This window comes from Oncorhynchus keta, chromosome 14 (assembly GCF_023373465.1).
Source record: "Oncorhynchus keta strain PuntledgeMale-10-30-2019 chromosome 14, Oket_V2, whole genome shotgun sequence".
Classification (NCBI taxonomy): domain Eukaryota; kingdom Metazoa; phylum Chordata; class Actinopteri; order Salmoniformes; family Salmonidae; genus Oncorhynchus; species Oncorhynchus keta.
Window position 1 is genome coordinate 21248976 of NC_068434.1, and position 20530 is coordinate 21269505.

The 20530-nt window shown below is 42.9% G+C and overlaps 1 protein-coding gene across 5 annotated transcripts; it reads left to right on the top strand.

The window, feature by feature from the left end:
• Positions 1-614: 614 nt before the first annotated feature.
• LOC118392969 (fibrous sheath CABYR-binding protein-like) lies at positions 615-19299 on the top strand. 5 transcript variants are annotated; one of them, XM_052461286.1, is made up of 14 exons: positions 615-820; positions 3303-3758; positions 3819-4010; positions 7662-7709; positions 10730-10768; positions 11560-11784; positions 11977-12018; positions 13095-13193; positions 13318-13404; positions 16289-16393; positions 16479-16571; positions 18012-18164; positions 18267-18339; positions 18434-19299. In XM_052461286.1, exons 1-13 carry the CDS (start codon positions 776-778, stop codon positions 18327-18329), a joined length of 1647 nt encoding a protein of 548 aa, XP_052317246.1. In that variant the 5' UTR covers positions 615-775; the 3' UTR covers positions 18330-18339; positions 18434-19299. The 5 variants fall into 5 exon arrangements, with proteins under 5 accessions (XP_052317246.1, XP_052317248.1, XP_052317249.1 ...); XM_052461288.1 differs by having other exon boundaries at positions 3843-4010; XM_052461289.1 differs by having other exon boundaries at positions 3867-4010.
• The last annotated feature ends 1231 nt before the right edge of the window (positions 19300-20530 follow it).

A 20530-nucleotide genomic window follows, 5' to 3' on the forward strand; every position in this document is an offset into this window, starting at 1 on the left:
TCCGTCTATGACAAACAAAGTGTTATTTGTTTTAAATTCCTGAATTGTTTTAGATTATTGGGTATGAATCGAACTCTAAATGTGCTACAGCCACGAAACCACTCTAGCGCGCTGGGTTACTGAAGCGCGCGGAGGTGGAGCACGGATAACATAACGCACGCATGCTCATCTATGATGCTGCTCAGATTATTGCAATCGATTTTCATTACTGAACTCGGAGACAAACACACTTCACAAGATATGCCTACTCTATTTCTCCGGAGCTAAAATCCTGTCATGAGCAGTAGTTTACACATTTTCTAAACAGAGACGCATAAATAGGACACAACGTGAGGAAGACTAAGCCAACCGTGAGTGAGACAACATTTGGTCACAATTTCAAAATTCAAACAGAATCAATCCATTCGAACTCGAAAAGGGGGCTGGGTACGTTTTCTGAACCCGTCCAAAACGATGGAGTTGCATAACTTCAGAAAACAACGCCAGTTTGTGGGCAAGGCAAGCCCTCGATGCTAATCAACCAAGGGGCACACACACCCCTCTATCGTCAACGCCCCCTCCACAATCTCCCTCCCCGATAGGTCCAGGCAGAGATGAAAAAAAACAACAACAAGGGCTTTAAAAACATCCACATTGTTCCGTCCATCAGTAACATCTGGTTATCAAACCGGGTCAATTCTCCTGTTTTTCGGCACATTTTTTATTCTCCTCCATCCCCGGGGAGGACAGAAATCAAAGTTTATAGTTCTTTCTTGCGTGAACTCAAAACCCGAACATGCCCAGCAAGAGGAAGAAGAACAAGCGCCGCATGAGAAGGGTGGTAAGTGCGGACCACCTGGGCTCGTTCATTTTCTCGGTGTTGTAGCTAATGAGGCCAGTGGTTCCCAAATAGGGGTACTAGGACCTGGGGGTACTTGGCCTATCAACGGGGGGTAATTGAGAAGACTCATGGGACTTTAGGCCAACTGTTAAAATGCACATGAGGAGTCCTTCATGGGTACTCTGGGCAAACTTCAGTTGGTGGTACAGTAACCGAAATAGGTTGGGAACCACTGAATTAGGCTTTGATCACCTGCGATGTTTGGAATTAATTTGCGCTCCATGTTTTCATCCACTCAGGTAATTGGAGGCCATTGAACATTTCATCCATTAAAAATATGCAATTTCAATGGATGAAATGTTCAATGCACTTCGATTACTATGTGTGTGTATGGAATGGATGAAGGATCGGTACCATGGATGAACAAACCTCCTTGTACGCTAACTAAATTGTTTTTCAAACCTAAATTACTTCAGTCATGCATTTTTAAGCCGAGTGGATGCATGTGAAGAAACCACTGCCAATATGTCCGTCATACATGCCTAACATAATTTCCAATGCATCCCTTCCAATCCATTGGATGTGGCTCGCGGTTCCTCTCCTTGCTGGCTTTCCGTTCCCCTCTATGCGGCGCGGTAACACAGCGCGCTGTTGGCAATGTTTGATAAGGGCCGTGCATAAAGTTTGATCTCGCTGGGTATGCTTCTCGGCCAAGTAGGTTATCTATAAATTGTTATAAACAATCAGTGACGTGGTCATGCTGGTTCGTATATTTTGTCAATTGAATGAACGGTTTATCATAAGCACGCAACATCGGCGGAAATTGCGCTCATATGCAGTGGTTGCGCTCAAAGTTTGTGGTTGCAATTGCTTGGTTCGTCATTGGGCATAAACTGTCAGCTATTCATTGAATTGTCGTGAGCGGAGTTATAGCATTTAACTATTAGTAAAACATCTTAATTGTATATTCAGAGGTGGAATGGCAATAATTTACTATTTTACACAAGCACATATCTTGCAAGATGCTTTGCACACTCTGGACCTGGGGCTTGGGTGGAGGGCGGCAGAGCCTTTCCTTCATAAAGAGGGGGGGGGGGTGTTGAAGGGAGGGCCAGAGAAGTTAAATGTGTTTTCCATCTTAGAACATGTGCCCCTCCATTTATACAAAGATCACCTTATGCAACAAAGGGACACATTTCTCCAGTGTTACCATCTAGCAAGGTCTGTTCTTCTATTAACATCAATTAATTACAATGTATATTCTACCAATTATTTAGATGTTATCCAAGGCTCTATCATAGGTCTGCTGTAAGTCAGTTAACATTGTACATGCACTACACTTAAGATTCCTTGCAAATACTTCTCAGTATGGTGAGATTGGAGTTCTCCTAAGCACCCCCCTAACCTGTACAATCTTTGAAACCTGTCACAGAAGCCCAGATAAAAACATATCCCAAATCCTTATCACCTTTGCATGCCCAAGATATCTATGGAGGTGCACATATATATAACTTCCATGCACACTGTAATCTGTATCATGTTATGTAATTATGTAATTGTATCATGTTATGTAATTAAATGTATTGTTGTTGATGTGTATTTATGTGAATGATTTGATAGTAAAATTAAAATGTGAAACTTCAATAAAGATCTTTTTAAACAAAAACAAGACAGCAGGGGACTCTCTTGCTGATTGCAATGCAATCAGTTCTGCTTCAGTGCTTTTCTTAACTTGTGCTTTTTACATGTGCTCCCCTGCCCCTTCAAACAAGTCTCTCTAGTTTCTTTCCAAAGGATGACGATGTCTGGTAAATGGTTTTAAGACTACTCCTATTGACTGGCTCAACCCTAAATCGTACCAGTGCGAAGGGGTGGGAGGTGTTGTTTTGACTGACAGACCAAAAGGCAGAGCTGTTTTTTTATGTACACTCAATGAGTTTATGCGCTTGGCGTCTCTGTAAACTCTGCTGGCTGGCCGGGCCTCTCTCGCAGCTAACGAGGCATAGGGTGTGATTATAACATGATTATAATAAGATTGATGTGATTAGTTCAGTCTGCCCTGCGGGGCCCCATCCCTAGCCCTGCTGACTCGCGGGTTTCGGTCCCGCCTGACTTGACGTGTCAGAATCACTCGGAGTCAGACAATTTAGCACCATTATCTAACCCGTTTTGCCCCCCCCCCCCACCACCCTCTCCGCCGCATTGATTGGCACCATAGCCCAAAGGTTAAGTCCTCTGTCCTCTCTGGGAAAACATGTTGGTACTAGTTTGGTATTCCTGGTATTTCATCGACTAGAATAGACCCTCTCCCCTTAACTCCAAACTAGACAAGTAATTCAATAACAAACAGCCCTCTGGCTGGATTACCTTCAGCAACCTCTCCTCATATTTTTTTCTCTATCTCTCACTGTTTAATCAAAGTAGAGGGATTCATAGTAAAGTTCACCAGACACACTTCTCTCTCTGTCTTTGTGTTGAGCAGCAGGCCCAGAGGAGAGTCCTTGAGGAGCAGCATTCTACTGGCGCAGGCAAAGGAACCCCAGGAGTGGCTGCCGTGGCACCCCCCCTTGAAATATTAAATTGTCCCCCCCTTCTCTCACCCCCTCCAGTAGTAAAGGTACCAGTCGTAAAGCCCCCTGAAATATCCAATTGTCACCCCCTTATTCCCCCCACTATAGTAGTAAAGGTCCCACTCGTACAGCCACCGGCCCCAGTCAAAGTACCTGAGGCTGTGGTGACGGTGGTAGAGCCTGAAGTGGTAGCAGCTGAGATTGAAGTTGAGACCCCAGTCGAAGCTCCAGTGGAGGTTGAAGTCGAGACCCCAGAAGAAGTTCCAGAAGAAGTCCCAGTCGAGGCCCCAGAAGAAGTTCCAGTCGAGGCCCCAGAAGAAGTCCCAGTCGAGGCCCCAGAAGAAGTCCCAGTCGAGGCCCCAGAAGAAGTCCCAGTCGAGGCCCCAGAAGAAGTCCCAGTCGAGGCCCCAGAAGAAGTCCCAGTCAAGGCCCCAGAAGAAGTCCCAGTCGAGGCCCCAGAAGAAGTCCCAGTCGAGGCCCCAGAAGAAGTCCCAGTCGAGGCCCCAGAAGAAGTCCCAGTCGTAGAAGCAGAAGCTCCTGTTGAGCCCCCTACAGAAGAAACTGCAGCAGGGCAGGAAGTTGAAGAAAGCATAATTCCAGAAACTGAGCCAGTAACTGAGGTAAGGACCCGCTCTTCTATTTTGAATTTGTTTGGGAATGGGGAAGATATGGGTTCAGGTGGTTTCGGACATGTTGGGCATGGACTGATTTTTTAAAATGTCTTTTCACAAGTGACAGTTTCTGTACTTAACATTAAACCAGCACCCAACACTTGAGTAAAGTTCTATCTTTGCTGTGCAAAATGGTTCCCTGGTAGCTTTGCTGTGCAAAATGGATCCCTGGTTGCTTTGCTGTGCAAAATGGTTCCCTGGTTGCTTTGCTGTGCAAAATGGTTGCCTTGGTTGCTTTCCATGGAAATGAGATGGGGGGGCAGTAGGAGAACAGTATGTTCTATTTAACAGAGGCTGTACATGTCCAGGAGTGTGGGCAGGGCCCCTGTTGCAGTCATTATACATTAACCTTGTCTACTGTATTTTATCTTGGATGGATTTGTCTGTTCTAAAACTGATTTCACTTGTGTTTTCCAGAAAATGTATGGTAAGAGTAACTTAATAACATGAGATTACTTTCCTCTAAAGCTGTTTTAAGGTTTTCTAATGAACCAGGTTAGCTAACACTTTCCCCGACGCATGACTGGCATTAGTTCAGTTGCAATATTTTCCAAAGTTCCTCCGATGCTGTAGCTATGACGTGTGTGCTGACATGTGCTCTCACATGTATGTGAGTGTGTAGCGAGGGATAAGGGGGTGGTTATATATGATAATGGACTCACGGTCAGCCGATAGAGCTCCACAGTAAAGTACCAGCCCCTCACTCCCCTTGCAGGCTCTGAGGGCCCAGGCGGTGTTCAGCCCTTGGATCCCCGCCCACCTAGCCCTCTTTTCCTCAGCCCTATGCTGCTGCGCTCACCGTAGACATGCCAGAAACGCCTTAGACACACACACACACACACATTTAAAAAATATATATATTTCACCTTTACACACATACACACACATACACACACGCTTTCATAAAAGTACTTTGGACTCAAGCACACACATAGAGGGTGTGTTATACACACTCGGTATCAGGATAGTTTTATTTAGTTGGTAAGATTTGCACATTCTTGTACTCTAAACATAGGAGCACTGAGACACTGCACTTGCCCAAATCCATAAACCGTTGGTGCTGGTAGAGAAAGGCTTGACAGTTGGTGGCTCTGGTCAGTCAGTCGGTTGCGGTTTCTTCACGATGGGGCTCATATTCAGCTGGCTGAGGGGGCCAAGGCCCCTAGACTCCACACCCCTACTGGACGTCACCGTAGAGACACAGGTGATCCTGGATGGGGACGACGGGGCATCTGAGGCCAAACATTTTGTACCAGGCAGCTTTCTCTCTTGGCTCTTCCTCTTTCCTGCTCTTCCCCTCTTGTGTGCCCACTTATGGGGCCCCTATAGAGGTGCACTTTCTGTCTGGCACCTGTTGTCACCTAGTGCCTCTGCATGATGTCCCCCACCTTTCTAGTGCCTGCCTTCCTGGGCTGACTGAAACTAGGCATTTGCTATGAAAGGTGACCATTTTTTTATCCACTTCACCCATCTCTCTCTCTCCCACATGTGGAAGCATTTACCATATAGGAAGCTTCTCCAGAATATAACACGAGGCTAGCTCTCCTATATGTGCTGAATAATTTCTCTATTTTGTTCTCTAAAAGTTCCCCTCCATTGGAATTGGAGTGCCATTTAGCTCTGTCAGGATTTCTGTAGTAAATGTCATTGTTCATTTTTTACATTGTGGGTATATTGTTCCCTAGCTTCTACAGCAAAAACAGGAACTTGGCTGCTAGGAAGGAGGAGGAGGAATGGGGTGTGTACTAGGAACATTATGTCCATAATGTGCTCTGAATGGGTTAAATTGTGGTCTGTCTGATAGAAAGGGCTGCACTAGGATCAGTTTTGTACATTTTGGCGAGACAGAGCTGCGATCAGACTAGTTTGGTACACAGTGTTCCACAACAGCTATGGATGGTAGTAGCGGCTGTGGCTATGTGAATATAGGCTGCCAGTGGAAGGCCTGTAGCCCACAGTCTCTCCATCCCTCTACACAGCTCTACCCGAGCTATATATTTAGTTACCTGGAGCTATAGACTACGCGCTTGTTCAGTATAGTTATGGTCCCTTCAACGGATCACTTTTAGACCCCTTGTCTTAGTAACATAACGTGCTAGAAAAATGCTGATTACTTTTTCTGTTAAAGGTCCCCAAAGCACACACATCCCTGGGATGCTCCTCTTTTCAGTTCGCTGCAGCTAGCGACTGGAACGAGCTGCAACGAACACTCAAACTGGACAGTTTTATCTCAATCTCTTCATTCATAGACTCAATCATGGACACTCTTACTGACAGTTGTGGCTGCTTTGCGTGATGTATTGTTGTCTCTACCTTCTTGCCCTTTGTGCTGTTGTCTGTTCCCAATAATATTTTTATCATGTTTTGTGTTGCTATCATGTTGTTGTCATGTTGTGCTGCTACCGTTCTGTGTTGTCATGTGTTGCTGCCATGCTATGTTGTTATCTTAGGTCGCTCTTTATGTAGTGTTGTCTCGTTGTAATGTGTGTTTTGTCCTATATTTATATATATATTAATATTACTCTATATATATTTTTTAATCCCAGCCCGTCCCAGCAGGAGGCCTTTTGGTAGGCCCGTCATTGTAAATAAGAATTTGTTGTTAAGTGACTTGCCTAGTTAAATAAAGATTAAATAAAATAAAAACATAACTGCCCATTTGAACAGAGGTGTTCTATCTGCAGTTTGTATAATTTCGGTGTTTGACCATGTTCTGAGGTTTCGTCAATGTGGAGGTCGTGTGATTAGTGTGATCTATCTCCCTCCAATAGGGTACCCGTTTTAGACAGGCTTTTTTCTGGCCTGGTTCGTGTCATTTGTAAAGTAGCATATATACTTTATGTAGGATGGTATGCTCCAGTCCCAGAAATGGTAAATTATTTACAATCTCTGCACAAATGATGTGCTGTAGACAGTGTCAGTATTGGTCAACACACCTGATAGCACAGTGTGTGTTCAGTACCAAGTGTGCATGCTGTGAATTACGCACCGAGGTGGAGAGATGGACCATGTGGCACAGAAGACAAAGGCTTGGCGGAGGGGAGGGGGTGAGGGCAAAGATGGTTTTCTCGTAACCTCCATCTTGAGCTATCAATAGATATTTGTTATTTTTTCTCTGCCTGCCATGGAGAGAGGGACATAGGAGGGGGGCGTGGCAGATCTCTGGCATTATGTAATTGGCTCTAACGTCACTTCGTGTTCCATACCCCCCCACACACAGACTCCTATGTAGTCGACACAAAGCCAGCACTGAGGGAGGTGTGTGTGCAGTGTACTCCTAGTGTATTTTCTAAGGAAAGGTTTATGATCTCTGAAAGTATATTTAGCAAAACCTTGCATTTTTTACACATGGGTGAAAAACATAACAATTGGGCACCATCAACCCACCCACCACTGTTTCTAAAATAAAATTCCATCATGTAGTTGTATTAATTATTTAATACAGAATTTAAATATGAATTGCTTAATCCTAACTTGATGTTCCAAACCGGATGACTTCTACTCTGCCACTCCAATATCAGTTTAACTTTATATCCATTTGACTATAGCAGTCAGCGAAATGTATATTCATAACGACTCCTTTCTCTCTACTTCTTCCAGGCCATACCCATTCCTGAGGCCCCTGTGTCAGCTCTTGCTGAATTTAAGGTAACCCCCCCTGACCCCCCCTCCAATCAACTCACTGAACTCTGTTCCTCAACTCGCTGAACCAGTCATGGAGCCCCCGGGCACCCCGAAATTCTCCCACAAGTCATCTGCTGTTGCTCAAACATGGCTCTGGTTGAGCAGCAGGGTCTGAACAAAGAACAAGCCTGTCTACAGAGAGGTGTTCCTACATGCAGCTAACAAAAATACATGGAAATGTCAGCTCTATCCAAAATTACAACCAGCTTATTGCAGCATTACCGCAAAAATGGAAGAGGCAAGTAAGGAACTTGTCTGTTAGCCCTGTATTAAAGACCAACATTGGATAAAGAAAATTGTTATAAAAAAAAATAAGTATACCAGTTTTATGTAAGGACCAAAACATTTACAGATGTGACATACAGATCGCAAAATAGTTGGGAAGAGATTTTCGATGTACCGATTCCATCACACTTGGTTTATGAACTGATACACAAAACGACGCCAGATGCAAAATGTTAATTATTATACCAAATTCTTGCAACCAATACAATGTTATAGCTTTGCAGATTTTTCTGCGAAGACACAGAATCAATAGATACTTTTGATTTGGTACGGTCCATATGTAACTTGTTTTTTGGTTGCAGGTTCAGGAATTGCTGAAGAACTGCAACATTTACCTGGAGTTAATTCTGCAAATAGCACTGCTAGGTGATCTGCAAAGTAATAGTCAATCGATCAATAATATAATAATACTCATAGCAAAATGGTTTATCTTTAATTGACAATCTCTAAACTACCGTATGAGAATAGAAAGGTTCATAACTTTTGTGAAACATCACAGCACAGTTGAAAAATTCAGAAAGTATTTAGGCCACTTCACTTTTTCCACATTTACATCAGTTTTCAGACCCTTTACTCAGTACTTTGTTGATGCACCTTTGGCAGCGATTACAGCCTTGAGTCTTCTTGGGTATAAGATTGACAACCTATATTTGGGGAGTTTCTCCCATTCTTCTCTGCAGATCCTCCCAAGCTCTGTCAGGTTGGATGGGGTGCGTCGCTACACAGCTATTTTCAGGTCTCTCCAGAGATGTTCAATCAGGTTCAAGTCCGGGCTCTGGCTGGGCCACTCAAGAACATTCAGAGACTTGTCCTGAAGCCACTCCTGCATTGTCTTGGATGTGTATTTAGGGTTGTTGTCCTGCTGGAAGATTAATCTCTTTGCCCCAGTCTGAAGTCCTGAGCACTCTGGAGCAGGTTTTCACCAAGGATCTCTCTGTACGTTGCTTTGTTCATCTTTACTACTCACCCAGTCCCTGCTGCTGAAAAACATCCCCACAGCATGCTGCCACCACCATGCTTCACCATAGGGATGGTGCCATGTTTCCTCCAGACGTGATGCTTGGCATTCAGGACAAAGAGTTCAATCTTCGTTTCATCAGACTAGAGAATCTTGTTTCTCATAGTCTGAGAGTCTTTAGTTGCCTTTTGGCAAACTCAAGGTGGGCTGTCATGTACCTTTTATTGAGGAGTGGCTTCTGTCTGCCCACACTATCATAAAGGCCTGATTGGTGGAGTGCTGCAGAGATGGTTGTCCTTCTGGAAGGTTCTCTGATCTCCACAGAGGAACTCTGGAGCTCTGTCAGAGGGACCATCGGGTTCTTGGTCACCTACCTGACCAAGGCTCTTCTCCCCCGATTGCTCAGTTTGTCCGGGCGGCCAGCTCTAGGAAGAGTCTTGGTGATTCCAGACTTCTTCCATTTAAGAAGGATGGAGGCCACTGTGTTTTTGGAGACCTTCAATTCTGCAGACATTTTTTGGTACCTGTCCCCATATCTGTGCCTCGACACAATCCTGTCTCGGAGCTCTACAGACCTTTCCTTCGACCTCATGGCTTGGTTTTTGCTCTGACATGCACTGTCAACTGTGGGACCTTATATAGACAGGTGTGTGCCTTTCCAAATCATGTTCAGTCAATTGAATTAACTGCAGGTGGACTCCAATCAAGTTGTAGAAACATCTCAAGGATGATCAATGGAAACAGGATGCACCTGAGCTCATTTTTTTTGTCTCATATCAAAGGTTCTGAATACTTTAGCAAACATTTCTAAACCTGTTTTTGCTTAGTCATTATGGGCCATTGTGTGTAGATTGATGAGGAAAATGCTTTATTTTATTTTAGAATAGTTACAAAATGTGGAGAAAGGGTCTGAATACTTTCCAAATGCACTGTATTTCAGTAACACTACTAAGAATGCAAGATGCCAAAGCGAGGAACCCCCAATAAAGAACTGTCCAGTCCACACTGGAACATAGTTGTACTTTGAGAGGAAATGTTTTAATTCCATTAAATGTAATTGAATCTCCCAGAAGTGTTACTGGCCTCAGCTCTTCCTTCCTATTTTGTTTTATTACAGATATCACACGTACACACAGCAATGCCGATGAGTACCTTGACGATGAAAACTGACTGATTTAATATATTTTAGAATAAAGATGTAACGTAAAATGTGGAAAAAGTCAAGGGGTCTGAATACTTTCCGAATGCACTGTATATGGCAAATACAAAATGTAAACTGGATGGTGTTCAGAGATAGATGGGAGGGGTTGAGGGTAGCTGAAGCATGAGACTAAAAACAAACAAAAATAACTAATGTATAATATACTGTCTGTAAAATGTATATAGTATGTAAAGCTGGAAGTAGAATCCATTAGCTTAGTCCAATTAGGGGAGGGGTGGTAGGGTTAGGGGAAAATAATAAAGTACAAATATATATGGGGGATTGTAAATTAGGCAGACAATTGCATTGACAGAAGCCACAATATATTTGCATTATTAAAGCGGATCCACCCCCTAAAATACCATTTAAAAAAATATATAATTTTAAAAAAGGTGTTCCTACTAGTATGACAACTTCCTCCCACCTTTTCACTACCAGTGAAACAACTACCTCTCCTTCTGCATTAAGTTGGACCATGAACAATACTCTTTATTTTATAAATATGTATACTAATTCCTTGTTGTCCCTGTTCATGTTCAGGTCTCAAACTCCGTAGCCATTACCACAGAGATCGCACAGGTAAAATATTACCTTTGTCGCTAGTCTGTCACTGTGCAATATGAAAATAATATAGTGCATGCCATTTTTGTCCAAGTGATACTGGGCCCGGTTTCCCAAAACCATCGTTATTAATGTTGCACTTGAAAACGTTAGTAATTTAACGCCTGCCTCAGACCACTCGTAGAACAGCTAAGTGCATCGTAGGGTGCTTTTCCCCCCCTCCCATGTCACTTTACACAGAAGATCTCCACTAAACATACAATCACAGGGTTTATCCATCTCTGTTGAGTTCTATTTAGCTACTTCTAGACTACTGTCTTTAATTTCTCAATATATTTCATGTGTTGCCTAATGTGCGCAATGATGAAATAATGGATTTTATTGGGTAAGCATTAGAATTATTCACCTCAATATTTACACCCGTAGGTGGTAATATTGTTCTAGGGGGTGATCAGTCATCTGTAGTGTGAAATAATTATAATGTTATGGTAAGATTTGAATAGAGAAAGCTGATCTGAGAGCAGCGCTCTCTTTTGTTCCTATCAGTATTGACACATGCTCAAACGATGCACTTAGCGACCGCTCTCTCTGAGGGGTGTTTTGGGAAACGCATCTTCAGCCATTATAAGAAAGATGCATCGTTAAAACACTCGCAAGCCTAAGTTCCATCGCTATCGGGAAACCGGGCTCAGGTGCAAGGTAGAATCTGCAGTGAATCTAAGGTGTTTCAGTAGTAGCCTACTGTGTGTATATCAGCCATACTGCCCTTGCATGGTGTGGCGTTTGACGGTGTTCCACTGCATGTTTAGACTCATGATGAGCCGTGGCTCGAGGCTGAAGTGGAGGCTGAAATAGTTGACGAGGTCCAAGCGAAAGTAGAGGCAGTAGTAGAGGAAGAACCAGAGCCCGATCCCATGGTCAAGGCCGAAGCTGCCCCAGTTGGAGAAGCTGAACTTGAACTGTCGGGAATCAAAGACGGAGACAGTCCTATCGTCAAAGCTGGAGCCATTCCTGAGGATATTGATGTAGAAGAGGTGCTACATCTCTCTGCCTCTGAAAACTCAACTCAAGCCCTTTGTGTTCTGTTACGTGATGTTGTCTTGTGTGAATGTGCATGTAGTGTGTGGTTTGCTCTGTTCCTTCCCTTTTCTCTTCAACAGCATTCAGAAAGCATCTGATCATTTTTTTTCTTTAATTTTTTTTCTTGTAATTTCTCCTCTTTTCAGCATGAGACTGTTATGACAGAGGCACCTGAAGAGGTTCCAGTGGTAAGCTAATTTCTCACTACATTGAACAAAAATATAAACGCAACATGCAACAATTTCAAAGAATTTACTGAGTTACAGTTCATAATTCATCAGGCCCTAATCTATGGATTTCACATGACTGGGGATACAGATATGCATCTGTTGGTCACAGATACATTGGAAAAAAGGTAGGGTCATGGATCAGAACCAGTATCAGTATCTGGTGTGACCACAATTTGCCTCATGCAGCACGACACAACTCCTTCACATAGAGTTGCTCAGGCTGTTGATTGTGGCCTGTGGAATGTTGCTGGATATTGGCGGGAACTGGAACACGCTGTTGTACACGTCGATCCAGTTCATCCCACATGCTCAATGGGTGACTTGTCTGGTAAGTATGCAGGCCATGGAAGAACTGAGCCGTTTTCAGCTTCCAGGAATTGTGTACAGATCTGTCCAGTACAGTTGAAACTGGGATTCATCTGTGAAGAGCACACTTTTCCAGCATGCCAGTGGCCATCGAAGGTGAGCATTAACTGTAAGGTTGCAAGATCGAATCCCCGAGCTGACAAGGTAAAAATCTGTCTTTCTGCCCCTGAACAAGGCACTTAACCCACTGTGCCTAGGCTGTCATTGAAAATAAGAATTTGTTCTTAACTGACTTGCCTCGTTAAATAAAGGTAAAAAAATTAAATGGAACATAATACAAAACAAGAAGCACAGACAGGAAACAGAAACAATGACACCTGCGGATGGAACCAAAGGGAGTGACATATATAGGGCAGGTAATCAAGGAAGTGAGGGAGTCCAGGCGAGTGAAGGTGACAGGTGTGTGCCATAATGAGCAGCCTGTTGACCTAGAGGCCGGAGAGGGAGCGCATGGGACATATTATCTAGATGAATTTTCAAAGCTTTTGTATCAGTTCAACGCAGGCTGGGCTTTTGAGCTAGTGATCGTTCCTATTAGGAAGGATCGCTGGAGCACTTCACACTTCTGTTTGCTTCATACAAACAGGACCCAGGAAGCAATGGTAGATTGTCACCTAATTTTTCCTTTGGTGTTAAACTGACACGTGCCCCAACCTCTCACCTCCCAGGAGACAGAAATGATCCCAGAAAAGCTGTGGAAGCCCGTGGAAGCACCGATTGAAGAAGCCCCCGTAGCCGAGGTCGCTCCAGCAGAGCTCCTCGTAGAGGTAAGACTGACCAAGATATGGCATTCTCAGTCCTTTCGCTTTTCTAAGTAAGAAAGTTTAAATGGAAATGAAGTTGGAATTTGTATATCTGAACATTGGGCTCATAACTGTCTATTCTCTCCAGGCCTCAGTAGACCCTGTCATCAACACAATGGCTGACTTTGCCATCACAGAATCTGTTCCCGTTGTGGAAGCAGCCATGGCTGAACAGGTGAAACTCGCGCTCCAATCATACCCACTCTTGACACATACACACAATGACCACATTTAGGTGTGCACATTATTCCAGATAGTAGCACATACAGTGCCTTGCATAAGTATTCATCCCCCTTGGAGTTTTTCTTATTTTGTTGCATTACAAACTGTAATTTTTAATGGATTTTTTTGTTGGATTTCATGTAATGGACATATACAAAATAGTCCAAATTGGTGAAGTGAAATGAAAAAAATTACTTGTTTCAAAAAATGTGATAAAAAACTTGATAAAAAATAGAAAAGCGATGCGTGCATTTGTATTCACCCCCTTTGCTAAGAAGCCCCTAAATAAGATCTGGTGCAACCAATTGCCTTCAGAAATTCCATAATTAGTTAAATAATGTCCACATGTGTGCAATCTAAGTGTCACATGATCTCAGTATATATACACACACACCTGTTCTGAAGGGCCCCAGAGTCTGCAACACCACTAAGCAAGGGGCATCACCAGGCAAGCGGCACCATGAAGACCAAGGAGCTCTCCAAACAGGTCAGGGACAAAGTTGTGGAGAAGTACAGATCAGGATTGGGTTATAAAAAAATATCCCAAACGTTGAACGTCCCACAGAGCACCATTAAATCCATTATTAAAAAATGGAAAGAATATGGCACCACAACAAACCTGCCAAGAGAGGGCCCCCCACCAAAACTCACAAACCAGGCAAGGAGGGCATTAATCAGAGAGGCAACAAATAGACCAAAGATAACCCTGAAGGAGCTGCAAAGTTCCACAGCGGAGATTGGAGTATCTGTCCATAAGACTATTTTAAGCCGTACACTCTACAAAGCTGGGCTTTATGGAAGAATGGCCAGAAAAAATCCATTGCTTAAAGTTAGAAATAAGCAAACATGTTTGGTGTTCATCAAACGGGATTTGGGAGACTCCCCAAACATATGGAAGAAGGTACTCTGGTCAGATGAGACTAAAATTGAGCTTTTTGGCCATCAAGGAAAATGTGATGTCTGGCACAAAACCAACACCTCTCATCACCCCAGAACACCATCCCCTCAGTGAAGCATGGTGGTGGAAGCATCATGCTGTGGGGATGTTTTTCCACCGGCAGGGACTGGAAAGCTGGTCAGAATTGAAGGAATGATGGATGGCGCTAAAAACAGGGAATTTCTTGAGGGGAACCTGTTTGTCTTCTAGAGATTTAAGTTGGGACGGAGGTTCATCTTCTAGCAGGACAATGACCCAAAGCATATTGCTAAAGCATCACTTGCGTGGTTTAAGGGGAAACATTTAAATGTCTTGGAATGGCCTAGTCAAAGCCCAGACCTCAATCCAATTGAGAATATGTGGTATGACTTAAAGATTGCTGTACACCAGCGGAACCCATCCAACTTGAAGGAGCTGGAGCAGTTTTGCCTTGAAGAATGTCCAACAGTTCCAGTGGCTAGATGTGCCAAGCTAATAGAGACCTACCCCAAGAGACTTGCAGCTGTAATTGCTGCATAAGGTGGCTCTACAAAGTATTGACTTTGGGGGGGTGAATAGTTATGCACGCTCAAGTTCTGTTTTGTTTTTGTCTTCTTGTTTCACAAAATATTTTGCATCTTCAAAGTGGTAGGCATGTTGTGTAAATCAAATGATACAACCCCCCCAAAAAATCTATTTTTAATTCCAGGTTGTAAGGGAACAAAATATGAAGAACGCCAAAGGGGGGTGAATACAGCAAGCCACTGTATCCCGCTTAAGATCTCGTTCAGGATAAGCCACTGTATCCCGCTTAATGTCTTGTTCAGGATAAGACACTGTATCCCGCTTAGTCTTGTTCAGGATAAGCTGTTTACATGCACCTTTGATATCCCGCTCACAAATATCCCGGTTTCCATGAATAAACTGAATATTCCTCATTTTAAATTCATATGGGTTAAATGGAATAGTAACTGAAATCTGGACACTGACAGTAGTTCTATAACCTCTCACATGTAGAGTAATATCATTTTAACTCCTGCAGAATTAAGCATTTCTTACAGTAAAATGTAAACATTTTTTTTTGTAGGAACAGGAGTGGAGTAATGTGATTTCTTTCAGCATCTCCTAAGAAAACAAGTTACACGTGCATTTGCATTATCTTTGACACTTATGCAAGCAGACAGTATTTCAACCACAAAATATGCACCCAAGACGAACTGAAGTCTTATCAGAAACGTGTTTAATCATTTTCTCAGCTACCTAAACAAAATAGACAACTTTACTGGTGTTAACTACTGTAGATTACTAGTGCATTCATTCTGGTGAACACTACTTTAGTCTTCTGAGCAACAAGTTATGACAAGAAGAGAAGCTGCATGTATCTAACTATAGTTGACAAATGGCCTACCAAAGTTTGGAAATTAAAGGCAGAAAAGTATCCAAATTAGGGGTGAAAGTAGCATAAGCCAGTGGCTATACTGTTGTATCAGCAAAATAAATTGTTATGGAGGATCGAACTACACAGCTATAATATACTCTTTTTAAATGATTTGTTTGACAATCAGATGAAAACATCACAAAAATCCATATGTGAAACAGTCCCTGCGGAGACAGTGAAAAACTGTAAAAGGGATAAGATGTTTACATGCCACAGTATCCTGTCAGAAAGAAACATATCCCAGGCTTCTTTTCGGGGTTTCGCATAACCGGGATACAAGCTTTTTCGTGTTATTGTAAACAGGATATGCTGCTTATATGCGTAAACTAAAACACAGAATAATTGAGTATCAAGAATAATAAGAGGATATTGGTGTGCATGCAGATGTGGTCACATGTTGTTTTGGCACACCTTTAATCATACAGTATGACCACCTGCTGATGTCCCCTTCCTCAAGTCCGACTGCATGTCATCTCTGTTCAGGTGTCCGCAGTCTCAACGGATTCACTTGACGCCCTATCGGAGTTGCTGAACGACATCACTCTAGTCACTGAGCCCGCCCCTGTCACAGCTGATAAAGTAATTGACGTGAGTCTCCTACATTTCTCTATGCAGAGATGCTTTGTGACACACAAAACACACTCCTGTAACCCTGTTGTCTGATTGGTCTCAGGAGCCAGAGTGTGAGGAGAAAGAGGTGACAGAGATGAGGGTGAGAGACGATGTACTTCCACCCAATTACCGGCCCTGCTCGGAGGACCTGCTGGTCAGTTGAATCATAATAACCTACACTTCTCATCCACTCACTAATTTTGAATTCAACCAACTCTTTACTCAATCACCTTGCTATATAATAACCTTAACATAATCAAACACTTGGGTGAAGGATATCCTTTCATAACTTCTCATTTTAAATGCTCTCGCACATTTTGAAATGTGGCATTCCAGGGGTTCTTCCTCTCTCATGGGTTTCTCTCTGCCATCTGTGGATCGATCCTCCCTCGCCTCTCTCCTTGTGGTCTTCCTTTTTACATTCTGTTCATTCCCTTGGTTGTGGGCTGCTCCAGCTCGTTTCATTGCATTGGGCATGCCAAGTACTGTAGTGGGACTACTGGTTTATTTTTTACTACTCTGGTATTGATTAATTAGGATCCCCACTAGCGACAGCTAGTCTTACTGGGGTCCGACAACGAGAAATACATTTGACAAAAAAATACTTTACAATTGTTACACACGCCTCTTGGGAGGGAACGCAACACCCTGCAACACTCAACTCCATGGAGTGAGAGAGGTATGGGATTGCAGGTGCAGGTAAGGATGACAAAGGCAGAGAATTACACCGTTAACAGGGAATTTATTCCTTCACACGGTAATTCTGGGTCAAAGGGTCTGGACTGAACCAAAGCAAAGAAAGTAAAAGTTAGAGCCCCCTCTCCTACCCACAACTTATCTATTTTTAACGCCACCTGGCATGCTAACCAAAATACAGGGGGTAATCCGCCCAGGTCTTACCTAGTGTGCATAGACAGTACATACTACGAGTATATGTATGCCCGCTGGCCTCTTGCCTAAGCACTCCCAAGGTGCCTTCCCCTTCTCCCTTGGGAACAAATTAAACAGATTAATACAAACAATTACAATAGTCAAAACAGTCCTTTTGACATAAACATGCCTCCGCAGAACCGGCTACAAAATACTTCACAACAAGTGTCTGAGCAACAACCAACACAGAATATCAAAGACGCTCTCCCTGAGCAACAAACAATACTGAGGCATACCCAGAAGCTCTTTCTTCCTAACAAAGGAACTCTGGCTTTTAAGCTGCAGAAGGAGTCTAATTGAAGACAGCTGTATCCTTTGACGAGAGGGCGGGGTCAGAGCTCCAATTATCGATGGGACCGACCAATCAGCTGCTTAGGACTTCAGGAAGCTATTTCCTGAAATACACACATAGACACATACAAACCCACAACAACACAGAAACTGGGGAACGTAACACAATTTACATACATTTAAAAACATGTAATGTGTGTGCATCTATCAGTTACACGTCAGTACATATACACAAAGCCAGCATTCACATGGGGTAAGAAGCATTGTTGGGAAAGAGCTTGCAAGAAAGGCACTTCACTGTACTTGTGCACGTGACAACTTGAAACTTAGTGGTGCGCTCAACAACATTGACTGTCTGCGTTTCCTTTCACAGGCTAAAGAGGAAATTGGAGCCCAGATGGAAATCGAGGCTAAAAAGGATGCCATAGATGAGAAGACGGTCCTTGACGTCATCTCTGGAGATTTATCTGCCCCCCACCCTGTTATCTCAGAACTGCAGTGTCACACGCAGCTCGCCGCCCCCAAGGTAGGAACCTATAGTGTATTGAACTCTCCCAACCAATTGTGATCAGTCTTTAAGTATTTCAAATCAACCACTCTCTGTTCTAAACTCTTCTTGTTCTTTTAGGATATCCCAACAGAGGCAGTGCTGAATGGACAGATGGCAGCTGAGGTGGCCATTGAGGGATAGATCTCTATGGGTGACGACTTGTTTAATCTCCCTAAACACTGCATTTGAATGCATAAGGTCTGGATTGGCATTAACATTCTGTTATTGTTCCTGTCTCCCCACAGATTTCCTCAGTCAGTATGAAGGACTAAAGAGAGCCTGACAGTGAGCCGACCAGCGAACTTTACTTTTCATTTTTTAGGGCTTAAAGGAACCGCTGGGAAATTTGACAGACATCCAACACTCAGTGCCTTTCTTGTTTGGGTTCTTACAAAAAAAATATTAAACAAGTTTAAAATGCAATATGAAGGTGGGGGAATAAGACTTTTTTGTTGTTGATCAGAATGTGACAATTTGGAATAAACAAATGATGGCTTTCATAGATTTCTGTATCCCATTGCATATATTGTGGATTTGCCTCAATTGTAAATGGCATGCATTGTGTATGAATACTGTAGAATTAATGAATGTGGCAATGGCTTGTCTTCACGTTTGTATGGATGAGAGGGATTAATTCCTTGTACACGTTTCCTGTTTTAACCTGGTTTGATTCCTTTTTGTGAAGGGACAGTATGGCAGTTTGTACAGTACCATAGCTACCCCCTCTTCTCCCTATCCCCATTGTGGTTCTTTTGTTTTTTTTCAGGGACTGTATGATGACAGCTCCACCGTCTTTACTGTGTAGTGTCAGTGTGTCTACAGTCCCAAGTCTGTCCTGGGCAATGTGAAATGGTGTGTAGTTTTAGGTCCTCTGACCAGATGCTCTTAACATTTAATTACCTATGCTGCCAATTGAAAATAGAGTACGGGGGCCTGTAGATCCTGTTTTTAGTGTTTCTTTTCTTTTTCTGTTTTGTATAGACCATATGATGTGGTACGACCACTGTTTGTGTTCAGTTACGTGCTCTGGAAGAGACCATGGAGTTGTCATGTAATTGAGGAGCTGGGTTGGATTTCATTCACCTTTTTGAATAAAGATGTTACTCACCAAGTTCTTGATTCAGTTGTTGGCCTGTGTTCTACTTAGTAATAATGTTTTTGTTTGTTTTAACACATTCAGCTTGAGTTCCACGTTAGCATAACATTTGAAACTATAAATACTTTCAGGCAGCTGAAGCAAGTGCATTTTGTGGGATGGAATACAGTTGTTATTAGCTCACGACCCTTTATCAATATTTAATTGTACCACAATCTAGAAATGTTGCGATCGCACAGTTGGAGAGTGTTAACATTGCATGGCAAAGCATAACATACAGGTATGTGAGCTTGTTACTTTACCAAAGTGAGACATAATTACTACCAGGATTTCTGTCTGAAACCTGTTCAGGAAAAACTCCAGGATCTAGTCCTTTGCTTCTTGGATGTTCAAGTATGAGACTGGAAGCATTTGACTTGTTGGGTGATTTATGTATTTATTTGGAGGATCTCCCCAGATCCATAGATGTCTGCTACTTCGACTGTTTACACGGGCAGCCTAATTCTGATCTTTTGACCAATTACTGGCAAAAGACATGATCTGATTGGTCAAAAGTCAAATTAGTGGAAAAATATCAGAATTGGGTTGCCTGTGTTAATGCAGCCTTAAAAGGATACTTCGGGGGTTTGGCAATGAATTGCTTTATTTACTTCTCTCTCATGGTCAGATTCTGCATGTGAAGTTACAAACGTGTGAGAATTTCTCTTCTGGGTAACTGAGATTAAGTTCCCCAGAGTCAGATGAACTCGAGATTAAGTTCCCCAGAGCCGGATGAACTCGAGATGAAGTTCCCCAGAGCCAGATGAACTCATTGATTTTTGTATCTCTGTAACTAGCGTTAGCGCAATGACTTGAGGTCTTTGGTAACAGTTAGCATGCTATTACCATAGACTTGCGTTAACGCTAGTAAGGTTGGCTTCATGGCATTTATTACTATGGTCATTAAACACATGCTCCAGAACTTTGGCAACTAGTATATATTTTTAAACCTCCCATTTTGGGCTGGATGTGTCAATATTTAGTTCATACATGCATAATCTATGAGCAGAATTACTGTTTAACCTCAATTAGCCACGAAATCCCTAGTTTGAAAGCGACTGTTTTATGGAACTGTGCAGCGCCATTTTCTCTAAAATTTTCCCATGTGGGCCAGCCCCATAGCAATTCGAGTTCCAACCAATGTGCATCAGCCCCTTGCCATTTGAGTGAAAGCTAGAAAGATGCGAACACACAGCAGAGTGCGACA